General features: G+C 40.2%; 1 protein-coding gene across 3 annotated transcripts in view; it reads right to left on the reverse strand.

Annotated features, from left to right (window-relative positions):
• The window catches only part of KDM4C (lysine demethylase 4C), a 459,478-nt gene that overhangs the window by 326,740 nt on the left and 114,539 nt on the right, over positions 1-18,199 (reverse strand). For all 3 annotated transcript variants that reach the window (XM_056521848.1, XM_056521837.1, XM_056521858.1), the window contains one exon: positions 12,698-12,835. In XM_056521848.1, the coding sequence (XP_056377823.1) occupies positions 12,698-12,835 (138 nt within the window). The remainder of the gene's footprint in view (positions 1-12,697; positions 12,836-18,199) is intronic.

Here is an 18,199-nt window from a genome sequence, read left to right on the forward strand (position 1 = left end):
TCTCAGTCTCCCAGTTTATATCGGGACAGTTAAAGTCCACCATTATTATCACTTCATTCTGATTTGCTGCCTTGTTTATTTGCCTCAGTAGTTGATCTTCTGCCTCTTCCATTAGGTTTGGTGGCTTATAGCAAACCCCTATCAGTATATGTTTTTTTTAATCTCCATATATTTCTACCCATAATGACTCCACATTATCATTTCCCTCCCGTATATCCTCCCTCAGTGCGGCCTTCAGACTGGACTTTACATAAAGACAAACTCCTCCCCCTTTCTGTTTTGTCTGATCTTTCCTGAATAGACTATAACCCTGTAGGTTGACCGCCCAGTCACAGCTATCGTCAAACCAAGTCTCTGTTATACCCACTATGTCATAATTCTCCTCAGACATTATCAACTCCAGTTTGTCAGTTTTATTGGACAGACTTCTGGGATTAGTCAACATACAATTCAATGGTGTATTATTTTTTTCCTATAAAGCCTATTAACTATTCTAACCCCTCCCTCTGCTCCACCCCCAGGTACATTAATAAGTCCCCCCTCTGTATCTACACTATCTTCCCCCTCTAGGTTGTAGGTTCCCTCCACCCCAGTCCCTAGTTTAACCACTCCTCCACCCTTCTAGCCATCTTTTCCCCAAGCACAGCTGCACCCTTCCCATTGAGGTGCAGCTGTCCCTATGGTAGAGCTGGAATCAGACAGCGAATTCGGCCCAGTTCTCCATGAGCCACTCCTTCTACACCAGCTTCTGAGCCACTTGTTTACCTCCCTAATCTCCCGCTGTCTCTCTGGTGTGGCTCGTGGTACAGGTAATATTTCAGAAAATATTACCTTGGCGGTCCTTGCTTTAAAGAGATACTCCGGTGGAAATTTTTTTTTTAAATGAACTGAAGCCAGAAAGTTAAACAGATTTGTAAATTACTTCTATAAAAAAATCTTTACCCTTCCAGTACCTTTTAGCAGCTGTATGCTACAGAGGAAATTATTTTCTTTTTGAATTTCTTTTTCTCTCTGCTGACACCTCTGTCAGTGTCAGGAACTGTCCAAAGCAGCATAGGTTTTCTATGGGGATTTTCTCCTGCTCTGGACAGTTCCTTATACAGGCATCAGGTGTCAGTAGAGAGCACTGTGGAGAAGACAACAAAGAAATTCAAAAAGAAAATAATTTCCTCTGTAGCATACAGCTGTTAAAAAGTACTGGAAGGGTAAAGATTTTTTAATATAAGTAATTTACAAAATCTGTTTAACATTCTGGCACCAGTTGACTTTAAAAAAAAAAATAAAAAAAATGTTTTCCACCGGAGTACCCCTTTAAGCTTGTAGCCTAAGTCCCTGAAATCATTTTCAAGGACACTCCACCTACCTCTTACTTCGTCATTGGTGACAATATGTATCATGACCACTGGGTCCTCTCCAGCCCCACCCACAAATCTGTCAACCAGATCCACGATGTGCCAAACTCGAGCTCCAGGTAGACAACACCCTGTTCGGCGATTCCGGTCTTTGTAACAGATCGCCCTGTCTGTCCCCCTAATAATTAAGTCCCCCACTACCAGTACCGGCCTGCCCTGCACTCCTCCTTCCCTCTGTTCTGGAGCACACACCCTACTGGCAGTCAGAGGCAGATTCCTGCTGCAGTACTGCTAGCTCTGAAATGGCATCCCCCTCATCTGCCAACCGGGCAAACTTGTTGGTGTGTTCTAGATCAGGACTAGCCTCCCTGACACTTTTCCCTCTACTACGTTTTCTAACTGTAATCCAGCTAGCTGCCTGACTGTCTTGCACATCTGTCCCATTATCCTCACCCCCTCTACCCAAAAGAGTACTTGCTCAGTAAGCAGGAGACTCCTCTCCAAGTTGCCAATGCGTCGCATGTGACGATGATTTAAGATGCCCGCCATCATCAGCACATGGGCAGTATAAGTAAATACAGAGCAGGGAAGCGAAGGGGATTGTATGAATATGTATGAGCAGGCCGAGTGCTGCGACATCACAGGGCCCGAGGCCGCCATCATAACGCTGCCTGTGCCACTGACTGGTCATTTGCATAAATCGCAATTAGTAACATAACAGAGGAACACTGCACCAGATCCAGGCATGGTAGGCAGCGTTTTTATCAGCGTCACCGGCACTACCAGCCAGTACCACTGGTTAGTGCGAGTCAATTTGTTGACAGTTTTCCTTTAACCCCTTAAGGACAGACCCATTTTTTACCTTAATGACCATGCTCTTTTTTTTTTATTTGACATGTATCTCTTTAAATGGTAATAACTTTAGAACACTTTTTCTGACCGGAGCGATTCTGAGAATGTTTTTTCATGACATATTGTACTTTATATAAGTGGTGCATTTTTGTTGACACATGCAGCATTTTTTGTGAAATACTCCAAAATATTGTGAAAAACTTACATTTCAGTTTTTTTTTTCATTGTGTACACTGTGCAGTAAAAATGATGTTCCATTTATTCTGTGGGTCAGTGCGATTATGGTGATGCCCATTTTATATAGCTTTCTATGTTCTTTTTCCTTTTCTGAGCAAATATCTTTTTCTGCCATTAATTTTCCAAAAGCCGTAACTTTTTTATTTTTTGTCCGACGCCATTGAGTAAGGGCTTATTTTTTGCAGGACGAGCTCTAACTATTGGTATAATTTTTGCGATACGTGCTAACTTTTGCTCTTTTTTAGTCCGCTATTTGTACCAAAATTGGCGAATTTAGCATATTTTTTTTTTAATTATTATTTTTAGGCGTCCACAGTGCGGGATACTTTCAATGATAGTATTATAGTACATGTCATTACGGACGTGGCAATACCTATTATGTATATGATTAGTGTTTTTGATCTTTTTTAGTGATAATACAGGGCTTTAATTGGGGAAGGGGCATTTACATGCTCCCCCTGTCAACACCATAGATGCGTGATCAAGATTGAGCTGTCAGAACTGGCGCAGCTGCTGCGGGACTGCGGCTGTGATCGTCAGCCGGGTACCGTCACCGATCTCCTGCGCTGCCCGCGGCAGTGCCAGAGATCGCTAGGACGTATGCACACATCCCAACGCGTGAACGTGTCGGGTGCTGGAACGTATGCATACATCCCATAGCGGGAAGGGGTTAAAGCGTAGCTCTCATAGTGCAAAAAAAAATTAAAAATAAAAAGTGATATGTTACTCAGTACCTAATCCTGATCATGTACATATTTTTAGGCGTCTAGGAGCTATATATCCCGAACAAATGACATTTATACGTTGCTCACTTGCTTTGTGTTCTTGCCTTCTGGAGGGGGCATGTCCATCTCTCTCCCTCACTGCTCTAAGTCTGGGAGCAGCCTGGCAGTCCGCAAATCACTGCACAGTAGTTTTTATGCATACATTTTCTATCTGTTCCAAGTAAAGCTGGATGTTAATCAACATAGCTGTCACTATGTGTGTCCTTCAGTTTTCAAAAACACCTGAATGTCTGATCAGCTTATTTGTCACTCAGGAGTGAGAGAAAGCTTTGGCTGTTCAAGCATGCTGGGAGTTGTAGTTTTGCATTGCAACAACTGGAGCTGCAGTGTTTGTAAAGAACTATGTTAGAGCAGTGTTGCCTTTAGCTGTTGCAAAACCACAACTTCCATCATGCCCACACATCCTTTGTCTGTAGTTTTGCAAGAGCTGAAGGCACACAGTTGGAGAATACACATCTCTAAAACAGAGTATTACAAAGATTATATCCACAGCTATTGAAAAACTACAACTTCCACCATGGGAGTTGTAGTTTAAGAACAGCTAAAGGTGTACTTTTGCAAAGGTGAACTCCTATACTGGATACCAACACACTTTAGTGCCAGTATCCAGTATGCTGCAAACTACAGAGTAGTCTGTCTGCATAAAGACAGATGACCCCTAGTGGCGGCTAATTACATTTTTGATTTTTTAGTAAAATTACATTTTTTTAAATAAAAGTATATTTTAAAAAGTCATTTGTCAGTAGTGCTACAAAATATAAAAAGTTTTTCATAATGACAGTGCTTCTTTAAGCATCTTTGAAGAACGTGTTACATCTTGACTTTGTGATTGTTCAAATTGGCAACAAATTCTAATTGACAAAGTATCTATACAGTACTACATGTAATAACGTGACCACAAAAGAGTACAGGAAATCAGGCAGTATACGGAGGAAAACATAAGAAAAATTTACCATATGGAAAAAACTTAAGGATTGTAAGCTGTATTCAAATCCGTATTCAACTGAGAAAAGTCTGAAACTTTATGTTACTCAAGATTTGCCCCAATATAGTAATATTGGAGAGAGTATCAAAAACCAGATTTTTACAGATGACACTACCCTTCATTCATGAACCCTTATTTGTTTTAATGAAGGGGAAGGAGAGTCATCACAGTAAATGTGTGCGAGACAAAATAAGTTGCTAGAGGCTGGTGCGCACAAACATAAAATAAAGAAATAAATAAATGTGATCTTTAGGAATGTCTTAGTGAAGCTGAAAATGTAAGCCAAGAGTTTCATTTAACAGCCTGTCAGGTTTTTGATCTGAAGCTAATGAATGCAGCAGCAAACAAATTCATCAAACCCAACATCAAAACAACTGCATCTCATCCCACCAAAGGGAGAAGTAAAATTAAATACAACCTGCAGGCCAGAACTTTGATCTAACACACATGCTTCAGAGCAGCTCCTGCTGCAAAATATGCATGAGCTAATACACTTGAACAAAGGAAGCCATGATGTGCACCCAGTTGGCAAAATTCAACGTTTCTGAAATTAGTTCTGTACCATCTGACAGCTGACATACACAATTGATGGGCCTAAAGACTCAGGATCCCAGCAGTCGGACCCCTGTGATCATAAACTTATCACATAGCTTGTGGCTAGGGTATAAGTGTTATTGGTCAGACAACCCCTTTAAGGACCGTACAGATCCAAAATCAGACTACAACCCTCTACCCTACCCCTGTGCTGCAAATGCTGAGTAATGTTATAAAAACACAATAGATAAGCTTGAACAAAATGTCAGTTTATGTAGAGCTTTAAGGGAATATCCATATAAAATGTATTGTACATTCATTTGGTTTGCCAACCCCTTAACTACATAGAACATGAATGTACATCCTGGTGCCCTAAGCAGTATTTTTATTTATTTTTTAATCCTGTCCCTGATGATTTTATGACCATTACCACTCACTCCCGCAGGGTGTTTGTTCCACTTCCGCCTGCCACGCAACGTGAGTCCAATCCCGCCTGCTCCCACTAACATCTGTGTCCAATCCCGCCTGATCCCGCTAACATTGAACATTACTATACACATGGGGGTATGTGCAGAGCATTGCATGGTGTGCTTTAGAGGCCGATCCATTAGCAGCAGTCCAGCTACTACTCTGCATGCAGCGCCAATGCTGCCGCTGATCTGTCTGAGCTATGTACCTCTTCTGCCCTAGGCAGAGTGCACTTTACCTGTAGCACGCCTGCTGTCTACAACGGGATGCCTTAATCTCTCTACAGTTCCAAATCAAAGTCAGTCATGATTGACACTTGCACACTAATTGCGGCTGCAGGTTTTCACTCAGTGACTACCGTTGAGTAATCAGAGGTAAAACTGGGTGAACTGTCTCTGACGTACTTTAAGAGGTATAGGTACTTACACTTCTAAGCACCCAGTACAACACCAACCTCCCACCTTCTATTGTTCAAAGTAAGCACCCAAACTCGCTACATATGCGCAACAATCACTGGTGGCTATTCATCCTGTACATAGACCATATAGGATAAGTGAAATTTCGTGGTGTAGAACCTGAGCTGCAGTTGTAGACGTCCCCTGCCCCCATAAGACTGATTGGATCAAGTGAGCGCTGGCCTTATGTGTCGAGTAGGACTCAGCAACGCTAGAAAGTGGAGACACTTTGAGATGTCCCTGGACAAATGATGTCCCCGGTGTGATGTAATTTCCTGTGCCCCAGGATTTTGCATCCGCTCCTCCCCTCAGCTATCTGGTCATTTTCGAATAGGCTCTTTAACATGCATTTCTTGCCTCTGCCTCCCCACTATGTATATTACTGGCTACTGCATCCTTAGCTATCTGCCTACCTACAGTTGACTACTAAAGTTTATAATGAGAAAATATATATGAAGCATGATATCTCTCGCTCAGTGTTTACACAACAGTTTTACATCCAGCTGTTGCAAAACTACAACTTCCAGCATACCCATGCTGCCAAAGGCTGTCCGGGAATGCTGGGAGTTGTAAATTTTGTTCCCTTACAGACAAAATGCCTCTAGCCATATACAGTATTTGTGATCGGGGCTTCACACTCATGCTTGTGATTATAACGATACATACATACATGTATGAAAACATTAACCCCTTAAGGACCAAGCGTTTTTCCGTTTTTGCACTTTTGTTTTTTCCTCCTTCCATTTTAAAAATCATAACTCTTTCAATTTTGCACCTAAAAACCCATATGACGTCTTTTTTTTTGCACCACCAATTTTCCTTTGTAATGACATCAGTCATTTTACCCAAAAATCTACGGCAAAACTGTGAAGAAAAAACCATCGTTCGACAAAATTGAAGAAAAAAATGCCATTTTGTAATTTTGGGGGCTTCCGTTTCTATGCAGTACATTTTTCGGTAAAAATGACACCTTATCTTTATTCTGTAGGTCTACACGATTAAAATGATACCCTACTTATATAGGCTTGATCTTGTCGTACTTCTGGAAAAAAAATCCTAACTACATGCACGAAAATTAATAAGTTTAAAACAGTCATCTTCTGACCCCTATAACTTTATTTTTCCACGAACAGGTTGGTATGATTGCTCCTTTTTTGCGCCATGATCTGAAGTTTTTATTGGTACCATTTTTGTTTTGATCTGACTTTTTGATCACTTTTTATTAATTTTTTATGGCATAAAAAGTGATAAAAAATAAACTAATTTGGACTTTGGAATTTTTTTGCGCGTACACCATTGACAGTGTGATTTATTTAATGATTTTAATGGTTATTAATGATTTTTAATGGTTCAGCCATTTATGCATGTGGCGATACCACGTTTGATTTTTATTGACACTTTTTTTTAATGGGAAAAGGAGGGTGACTGATTTTTATTAGGGAAGGGGTTAATCTCATTTATTAACTTTTTTTTTTTTTTTAACCTTTTTTTATGCAGTGTTGTAGCCCCCTCTCGGGGCTGTAACACTGCATATACTGATTGCAGGCACTGTTCAATGCATTGCCATAGGAATGCATTGATCAGTGTTATCTGCGCTTGATTGCTCAAGCCTGGATTTCAGGCTTGGAGCAATCAAACGCCGGGAGGTGTCTTACCGTGGAAGAAGGTAAGACACCTCCCGCTGTCCTCTCAGCTGTTCGGGATGCCGCGGTTTCACCGCAGACCTTCTGAACAGCTCCACTGAGCTAATCGGCAGTGAATTTTCCCGTTTTAGACGCCGTGATCAACTTTGATCATGGCATCTAAAGGGTTAATACCGGACATCGCCAGGTCCTGGTTGCTGATCGCAACCGGGATCCCGCAGATACGAAGCACGCTTAGCTTCTGCATGCACTTCACAGATCGGGAGCTGGCCACAGGACATAAATATACGTCTGTCGTTGTTAAGGGGTTAAACATAAAGCAATAGATCTGTGCCCATAACCGTGACGGAGGGCACGCCTTTATTGGGCATACCCTGTAGTGGATAAATTGAAAAAAGGGGGGTTGGGAGGGGTCCATAAAATGTCACGAACAGTAGGTGCAGAGGCGTTATATACCCCCCCCCCCCCCCCACCTCCTATCCACAATTCCTAGGTCCCCGCCTAGAAATGCAGGGGGTGCAAGATACTCACGCCCCTCACACAAATACAGCCTGATAGGCTTAACACTTGTGCTCAAGGCTTCACACTCGTGCTCGTGATTATAACGATACATACATACCTGTATAAAAACAATAAACATAAAACATAAAGCGGTAGATCTGTGCCCATAACCACGACGGAGGGCACGCCTTTAGAGGGAAAAAAGTAAACCTGGTAGGATAAATGACAGAATTCATAATCATAAACCCGTACCACAACCACTAACACAAAACCCATATTTAAGATTCTAACTTGAGAGGTAGAAGTAGAGTCTGCAACTGACTATCCTAGTAGTCGACGCCTAGTACCCAAAAGCTATGTTAGTCATGTCTGCTCTGAAAGAAATGAGCCGGCACTGAAACAGGACCAGGCTGACATACTAGCCAATATATGCATCTTAACATTCTTACCCATGACATCATGGCAAGAGTGAACCGATAGATACCTGTCAGACATACCATGACACAATTCCAGTCCCTGCTATTAAGAGGCAAAAATAAACTGTTAGCATAATGACACACAATAACAAAACTATTTGCCAGAAGTTTGGTGAAAATAACCTTGTAGCGCCATATCGCCTGTACTTAAACTATACTCGAATTTGCCCCTTACCTGAAAACTAAACCATACCTAAACTGCCAAGCTTCTGACTCAAACTGGTCTCAGGAGTGACGTCCCACTGCGAGTGACTAATCCCTTTTCCATCATGCCTGTGGACGTGACTGGTCTTTCGATACCATCATGCCCGTAGATGTGACCAGTCTATTCGTAAACCTAGTGCCTGTAAACTAGGACAGGTCTATGCGTAACCATCGTGCCTGCAGAAGTGTCAGGTATGAAGGGTATGCAACCACCTAAGTGTCATGATGTTGTTGCTCTAAAGACATTTCAGAAACAACCACGCAGTGCATTCCCCTGCTGACGTGGCAGGTATGAAGGGTATACAACCATCTATGTGTCAAGATGATGTTGCTATGAAGACATGTCAGTGACAACAACTACGCAGTGTATCATCCTGCAGACGTGGCAGGTATGACGATTATACAACCACCTGTGTGTCGTGATGTTTTCGATATGAAGAAGTGTCTGTAGTAACAATAATGGTGATCATCCCCTGCAGACCTGGCAAGTATGAAGGATATACCACTGCTTATGTGTCGTGATGTTAATGCTCTGAAGACGTGTCAGCAACAATAAGTACGCAGTGCATCCCCCCGCAGACGAGGCCGGCATAACGGGTATGCAAGCGCTTCCTTCTTTCTTTCTTTTTCCCCCCCAATATAACACTAAGAACTTGAAGCATGCTCCTAGATGAACAACAACAGCTATGCGTGAAAGTACTCCGTAGACTAAAATTTACCTAATGTAAGTGGAGTATAAATCAACTGTACTAAAGTATACGCACATGAAAACTATAACTACCTATACTGGAAAAATGCTAACCTAAGGTATGCGTATCAACAATTCTATATTGACAACTGTGAATAGATGCTACTAACAATCCCATATATGTAGTAACCAATGCTAAAATACGCGTGGGCGCAGTGGTCAATGCTATAACAAACACAAGCGAATAACGTAAGCATAGTAACCAAACCTGACCTAACATGCCAAGCCATAAAGCCACAAACATATAAAACCGTATGATACTATGCGTGGGAACCGTATAAAAACCCTGAGCGTATGAGCAGTATAAATGCCACGAGCGTATGAACAGTATGAATTTCATGAGCGTGAGAACAATTAAAAACCATGAGCGTGTGAACAATACAACTGCCATGAGTGTATGAACCGTATAAATGCCATGAGCCGTATACATGCCGTGAACAATATGAAATGCCATGAGCGTATGAACAGTATGCAAGCCTTAAAGGGGTATTCCAGTGAAAAAAAATATATTTTTTAAATCAGCTGGAGCTTGAAAGTTGAACAGATTTTTTTAAGGACTTCTATTAAAAAATCTTTACCCTTCCAGTACTTTTTAGCAGCTGCATGCTACAGAGGAAATTCTATACTTTTAGAATTTCTTTTCTGTCTTGTCCACAGTGCTCTCTGCTGACACCTGCTTCCTGTGTCAGGAACTGTCCAGAGTAGCATAGGTTTGCAATAGGGATTTTCTCATGCTCTGGACAGTTCCTGATATGGGCAGCAGGTGTCAGCAGAGAGCACTGTGGACAAGACAAAAAAGAAATTCAAAAAGTATAGAATTTCCTCTGTAGCATACAGCTGTTAAAAAGTACTGGAAGGATAAAGATTTTTTAATAGATGTAATTTACAAATCTGTTTAACTTTCTGGCACCAGTTGATAAAAAAAAATAAAAAAGTTTTCCACAGGAGTACCCCTTTAAGCGTATGAACCAGTATGAATACCAAGAAACATATGATGCGTGTGGCTGCCATAAACGTAACCCATAAAGAATGAACGTAAGATAATGTAAATGCCACGAACATATGAACAGCATGAATGACTTGAGTTTGTGGACAGTATAAAAAAAACATTATGAAGGAGATTTATCATTCTTTTCAAACGTATGGCTTTTTTATGACAATTTTTTTTAACTTACTTTTGCTTATATGCGACCTATATATCAAACAGTTGCACGGCCTTGATTAATAAATCAAATGTAAGCAAAACCTGGGAAACACGCTTACAAAAGCATTTTTTTAAGCAGAAAATTTTCCCTTACGTTAATAGCCGAAGTTCTTTATCTACCCTTTATTACCAGTAGCGTTAGTAGAGAGAGACGGGGGGGGGGGTAGGCCACATCGGGTGACACCCTGCCTGGCCTGCCTGGCACTAAATAGCAGCACTCCATCAATCCTGCAACAATCCATTCACCCTCTTAGGAAATTAAAAAAATATTAAAAACACCACACCATGAATATCCATCCTCTGGAGGCTTTTTGTTTCATTTTGAGCCCGCATTTTGTGACGTTGTTGGGCGGAGTCTTGCATTGCTGCTCTGAGGCCAGAGCACATAAACAATAGTGAAGCCACAATAAATAAATAAATAAATAAAAATGGCTCAGTACGTTACCCTCCCCAAAATGTGCATGAAGCTGTATTAGGCTGGGTTCACACCACGTTTTGTTAACTACAGTTACCGTATACGACTGGGAGGAGGGGGCGGGGCTTAATTGCGCCACCCGCACTCAGCCGTATTCGGGAACCTTATTTAATGCATGTCTATGAGACGACTGGAGTGAACCGCAGATTTACCAGGACATCTGCGTGCCCTGATGCCCAGAGCCCTAAATGGGGTATTCCCTGTACACCACCACCCCCCCCCCCTCCGCCCCCCCTCACAGAGGCCCTGCATTGTGAGCTCAGGGGAGGATGGGACTCTGGACATAAAGGGACTTCGCTTATAGAGGCTTCCGCAGGACTGTGATGGATTACCAGGACCTGCAGGCAAAGCATCTGACCGCCTGCATCATTTTGGATTGGGTACCACAGGATCGCAATCCCAATGCAAGGCTCTACTTTGGTACTTCACACACCAGGATGAACAATAACTCGAGAGTTTAAAAGTAGATCCCATTGTTTCTCAAATTTTGTCATTGCACCCATTTTCTGGTATAGCCCCTCTATGAGTACCACTGAATTTAAAATGTCCATGTAATTACATAAAAAATAAATAAATTGTGGATTCCTATATGCCCTATGCAGAATACCGTTGTGAATAACACCATTCAACATTATGATATATACTGGGTGTTGCTTCTAGAACATCACTCCACTGCTCATTCGCAAAAGGTCCCACAACCACCTCTCAGGAATATCAATTGACAGGATATGAAGAATTTACTATGTAGTCAAAAACTTCTTATAGTAGATAAGGCAGTGTTTCCCAAACAGGGAGCTTTAAGCTGTTGCTAAATTACAACTTAAAGCATTCAAAGACTGCAAAGGCTGTCTGACCATGATGAGAGTTGTAGTTTTGCAACAGCTGAAGGCTCTCTGTTTGGGAAACACTGTTTTCAAGGGGTACTCCGGTGCTTACACATCTTATCACCTATACAAAGGATAGGGGATAAGATGCCTGATCGCAGGAGTCCCGCCGCTGGGGACCCCCAGGATCTTGCACGCGGCACCCCGTTTGTAATCAACCCCGTCTGATTACCGACTTATTGCAGGGACCTTGTTTTCTTTAAGCTAACCAAGCCCGCAACTCAGTAAGTAGCTACCCTCAGAACTGCAGGTTAATTTTCATTTTAAGACCTTAAATTTACACTTCTAAAACAAATGCTGACACAAAAGTAATTCCACATTTAAAATTATTTTGCTTGATTGGAAAAAAAAATTCTAAGTTAATAATAAAAATGATTTACTTTAGTGTATTTGGGTTATGGTTCACCTATTGCGTGATTAAAGGTAAAAATAAATAAATAAATAAATAAAATAAATTAATTAAAAAAAGGCTATTCGAACATCTAAGCGTATTGACTACAATTGCGTTTCTTTAAGGCTACTAGAACAAACAAAACATTTTGTCAACAGAAGTAACGGTAAAAAAATAAAAATTGAAAAAAAAAATCTAAAAAGAAGTACTATAAATGGATTGGGCATGAATTCATTTTAATTTAGATAGTGATATTAGCTTAAAACACAAAACCCAGTGTCCTAAGATCACCTTGCATGCCTGTCAATCTTCACGAGTATGACAGGAGCAAGACTAGTTTCCTAAATAATATATTATTAGTGCACTAACCTGCAATCAGTAGAAGCTGAACAAAACACTAACAGCCTGATATGCTGAGGTTGTAAACTTGTAATTTTACAATGCAGGTTTCATGCAGCACAGCAGGACAACAAACGTTTGTCTGAGGCAAATCATCCACTCACCAGTTTGGCTATTTTTCCGTAATCAATCCATCTAACTGTAGCAAAATTTGTTGATTCGGCACAGTTGAAGCCATGATTGAAACCGGCATGATACCCGTATGGGAAAGTGATCATAAATTCACCAGCTTCTTGTGTAACCTGCAGGGAAGAATCAAGAAGCTAGATGAATTGTGAAAAGGAAAAAAAATAAAATACAAGAATAACGTCTAACAGAGACATCAAAGCAAGAAAAGAGAGAATGCAGGAAATATGACCTGCTTGGAAATAAGAATCAGCACGGTGCTAACGCTGCAAGAGTAAAACAGATCCAGACAGAAATTATGTGTTTTTGATAAGCAAACACTCTTTCTATGGCTGCACCATACAGATTGCAGCTCACCGCTTTGCTGCCAAGATAGCATGTTATTTATATACAGTAAATCCTGAAGGAGCTATGGAATGTATGAAACCAGACCAAAAAAACAAAAAAAACTTTATAAAATTTTACCTCTGCTGGCATAATCAGAGGGAAAAATGGAGAAATAGGATAACTTGATCACTGGTTGACAACCAAGTACAGCTACCTTAACCCCTTAAGGACCAAGCCCATTTTAACCTTAAGGACCAGGCCAATTTTATTTTTGCGTTTTTGTTTTTTCCTCCTCCCCTCCTAAAATCCATAACTTTTATATTTCCATCTACAGACCCATATAAGGGCTTTATTTTTTGCGTGACCAATTGTACTTCATAATGAAACCTCTCATTTTACCATAAAATGTAAGGCAAACCCAAAAATGTTTTATATTCGGGAGGAAATTTAAATGAAAACAACAATTTTGCACATTTTGGAGGTTTTTGTTTTCACACTGTACACTTTATGGTAAAAATGACTTGTGTTCTTTATTCTGTGGGTCAATACGATTAAAATGATACCCATGGCTAGGTACTTTTATATTTTTGTACCGCTTAAAAAAAAATCTAAAACTTTTTGTACGAAATCAGTAATCTAAAATCATTTGATTGCTAATACTGTTCAGTACTATGTATAGGGTATAGCACTGATCAGTATTATCGGTCATCTTCTGCTCTGGTCTGCTCGATCTCAGACCAGAGCAGAAGACCCTGGGAGACGGCCAGAGCCAGGTGAGGGTACCTCCGGCCGCCATGCTGGATGGTCGGATCGCCGTGGCAGCGCTGCGGGCGATCCGATCATTCATTTAAAGTACTGTACTGCCGCAGATGCCATGATCTGTATTGATCACGACATCTGAGGGGTTAATGGCGGACATCCACGCGATCGCGGATGTTGGCCATTATTGGCGGGTCCCCGGCTGCTGCTAGCTGCTGGAACCTTCAGTGTATGACGCGAGCAACGTTCCGATGCTCGCGGTCATACACAGGACGCAAATGTACGTCCTGGTGCGCAAAGTACCGCCAAACAAGGACGTACATTTACATCCGTGGTCGTTAAGGGGTTAAAAACAAGGACTTTTAGAACTTGTACTGGTACTAGATGTGACATTACTCTTGAAGGAAAAGTAAATCTGTCTTATTAGATGTGCAGGCCTGTACTGCAAAATTATTAAGTGAAACAATAATAACTACCCTATTTTAAGATATACTCATATTTTCTTTCCATGTGTTCTGCACTCAAAATACACATAAAATTCTTGAAAAAATTCAGTCCCAAAGACTTTGAAAGGTACTGCACACTTTAGCTCACATGGAGCATTATTTTTAAGCAGGCAAGTCAAAAATAATGTAATACTGAACTGTATTCTCAAAAAAAATCCAAAATTATGTGTCAAAATAAGGGTGCAAAATGTATAAAACACACACCAAAACCCTGAAAATACACAGGTAAACATGTTTAATTATGATAATGATTTTATAGCCTCCAAGATATGTGGTGTGAACAAACCCTTAGCACTGTGCATATATTACATGCACATTCTGCAGGTATGCTTCACTTAGTTTATAAGGTTGGGGGGAAAAAAGCACATCTCATGCTCAACATAATCCTACTGTGCAGGGAAAACTCATTAGTGATCCTAGACTTTCTACTGATTTGGAATTTTTTCTGGTAAATTTGTTTGTGAATAAGGTTCCATTTGCACCAGGTCTGCTGTACAACATGGAAAAAAAAAAATACCCCACTTTTAATGTATACTAACAAATCATTTGCCAAATTGAACGCTATCGCTAAATAAACCATGAACATTAATAGCCACGTGACATTATGACAGATCTTCAATTACATTTGAACATGGAGGAAAACCGCTAGAGACAATGCTATATGAACTTAGATAATTAAACTAAAATAGGCCAAGCTTAATATGTTTTACAGATCTCATGTGTAGCTAGATTCTGACATAGTAAAATTTTGTAGCTCAAAAAGCCTTTTTTTGTGCTATAAGCAGTACAGGGATACACTCACAAACAATGGGTTAAAATGACACCATTCCATAATGATTAAAAACACACTGTGCCAATTACATGCTAACAATATATCGCACAATGCGGCTTGTCAAGGACGCCTATCAGAGGTAGGATAGATTCTTTGAAAGATAGAAAACAACTACTTTCCTATTGAGCAGGAATGCTGCTGTGATGCTGTTAGACAAAGACTCCAGCAGTGAATCCCTGTGTTTTGTGAAAAGTCAAACTAAGAGATTCATCTGCCAAATGTTGTCACCACCCACACTAACAGGCTAAGAAAACTAGGGTGCTTTTGTGGTCTGAATTACTGTAAACAACATTTCTGGTGCCAAATACTCTAAAAAAGTAGACTGCACTCAACATAGAATTTTAAGTTTCCCATAAAGATCAGTAAAAAGGAAAACTGTATAATACTAATAGGCATTTTTAATGAAATACAGAAAGCAAAACGCACTTTCCTTATAGGGTCTAGCTTAGTGGATATCTTCATGTAAAACACCTTACAGCTATCCAAGGTTGTCAATATCCACAAAACTTCAAGCAGACAAATTTAATGCTCAAGAGATCTGCTATTTTTTCAACAGTTTACATATGAACATTGTAAATTTGATGAAACACATCAAGTGCAGCTGATCCAGAAGAAGGCCAAGTATCTGACCCATCTCTCATCGGTAATTTTGGCTTCTTGCACATCGTGTACCTATCAGGTTATCCACAGAAGTGGTGTTTCTAGGGGAGAACATCCTCTGTATTACAAAAAACATTGGCATATGCCAGAGTTTTTTTTTTCTCATGAAATCAGAAATACATTTAGACCCTTGCATTCATTTACTAAATCCTATAAAACTTTTTTTTCCTGAGTCTGATGGAGTCTAGAATGCTTCCTTGATAATGTAATTCTTACAGGAAAATACTGACAGTTCAGTAGTAGTCTTTAAAAAAAAAAAAATACATCACATTAATTCAAACATAACCCATGACCATTCAGTCATGGTGACGCTAATTGTATATGTAGCCTGCCCCATACCCAAGAGAGTAGGGAGGTGTTTGGGCTGGGGGTGGGGGTTGGGGGGCAATCCACTGTTGAGGTAGCTCAAGGTAATTTCTCCTTCACTGTTGTCCTTGGCTCCTTAATTGATGTCTGCAGTAGGCTCTATCATGCAGCAGGCTCTTTCAATTAAGCGCAGAGCACATAGATCAATGTAGTTCAATGGAACTGAATTGATCTACATGAGGAATCCAAAAATTCTGCCTAAAACTTTCAATGATGCATCAAAAAAAAAAAATGTATAAGTAAAATGTAACACTGGTCTAACCCCTTAAAGGGGTACTCCACTGGAAAACATTTTTATTTAAAAACATATTTGTAAATTACTTCTATTTAAAAAATCTTAATCTTTTCAGTACTTATCAGCTGCTGTATAATACAGAGGAAGTTTTCTTCTTTTCACATTTCCTTTCTGCCTGACCATAGTGCAAATATTTTAGCAATTTTGTTTTTCCCTCCTCGCCTTCTAAAAATCATAACTTTTATATTTTCATCCACAGACTAGTATGAGGGCTTATTTTTTGCGTGACCAGTCGTACTTTGTAATTACATCACTAATTTTATCAGAAAATGTATGGCGAAATAAAAAAAATCTATACCATTTATGTGGGGAAATTGAAAAGAAAACCAATTTTGGAAGGTATTGTTTTTACGCTGTACAATTTATGGTAAAATTACATGTTTTCTTTATTCTGTGCGTTAATACGAATAAAATGATAACCATGATTACATACTTTATTATTGTACCGCTTTAAAAAAAACTCGAACTTTTTAACAAAATTATTGTGTTTAAAATCCCTCTATTTTGAGGACCTATAACTTTTTAACTTTTCCGTATAAGCGGCGGTACGAGGGCAAATTTTTTGCACCGTAACCTGTACTTTTAATTGATAGCTCATTTGCATATATTGAACTTAAATTTTTTAATTTTTTTTTAAGTTTACGCCATTCGCTGTATAACATATTTTGATAGTTCAGACATTTACGCATGCAGCGATACCAAATATGTTAAAAAAAAAGTTACGCTTTTTTTTTGGGGGGGGGGGGGGTAAAAAAGGAAAACGGACTATTTACTTTTTTATTGGGCGAGAGGATTTTTTACATTTTTTCTTTACTTTTTTATTTTTACACTCTAACCACTTAGGGACCAAGGGCGTACAGGTACACCCCGACGCCCTGGTACTTAAAGGGGTTATCCAGGGAAAAAAATTTTTTTTATATATCAACAGGCTCCAGAAAGTTAAACAGATTTGTAAATTACTTCTGTAAAAAAAAAATCTTAATCCTTTCATTAATTATGAGCTTCTGAAGTTAAGGTTGTTCTTTTCTGTCTAAGTGCTCTCTGATGACACCTGTCTCGGGAAACGCCCAGTTTAGAATCAAATCCCCATAGCAAACCTCTTCTAAACTGGGTGGTTCCCGAGACACATGTCATCAGAGATGAAAGTTTTTTCCTGGATAACCCCTTTAAGGACAAAGGGCGTACCTGTACAGGGATGCCTGCTGAAATCATTCAGCGAGCACGCCGTGCAAACCCCTCGGGGGGAATCCTGAGATCCCCCCATGTCGGTGATCGCCGCAAACCGCTGGTCGATTTAGACCAGCGATCTGCGGTGATTCCGGCACACTGGTTGGAAAATGCTGAGTTAGGCAACAGAACCTAACTCAAGGTTTTCCAACCAGTGCGCCTCCAGCTGTTTCTAAAGTACAACTCCCAGCATGCACGGTCTGTCAGTGCATGCTGGAAGTCGTAGTTTTGCAACAGCTGGAGGTTTGCTCCTGCCCCAACCCGATGTGAATGTACAGGGTATATTCACATGGGCGGGTTTACAGTGAGTTTCCTGCTTCATGTTTGAGCTGTAGAAAATTTTTCGCCGCAGCGCAAACTTTTGGGGGAACTCACCATAAACCCCCGCCTGGGCGAATGTACCCTAAAAACATTGCACTACACAATATAAAGGAAAAAAACACTACATATACACCCCCCTTACACTGTACCTCCCCACTTCCGCCCAAATAAAAATGAAAAAATGAAA

The sequence above is a fragment of the Hyla sarda genome, chromosome 1, assembly GCF_029499605.1.
Source record: "Hyla sarda isolate aHylSar1 chromosome 1, aHylSar1.hap1, whole genome shotgun sequence".
Taxonomy (NCBI): domain Eukaryota; kingdom Metazoa; phylum Chordata; class Amphibia; order Anura; family Hylidae; genus Hyla; species Hyla sarda.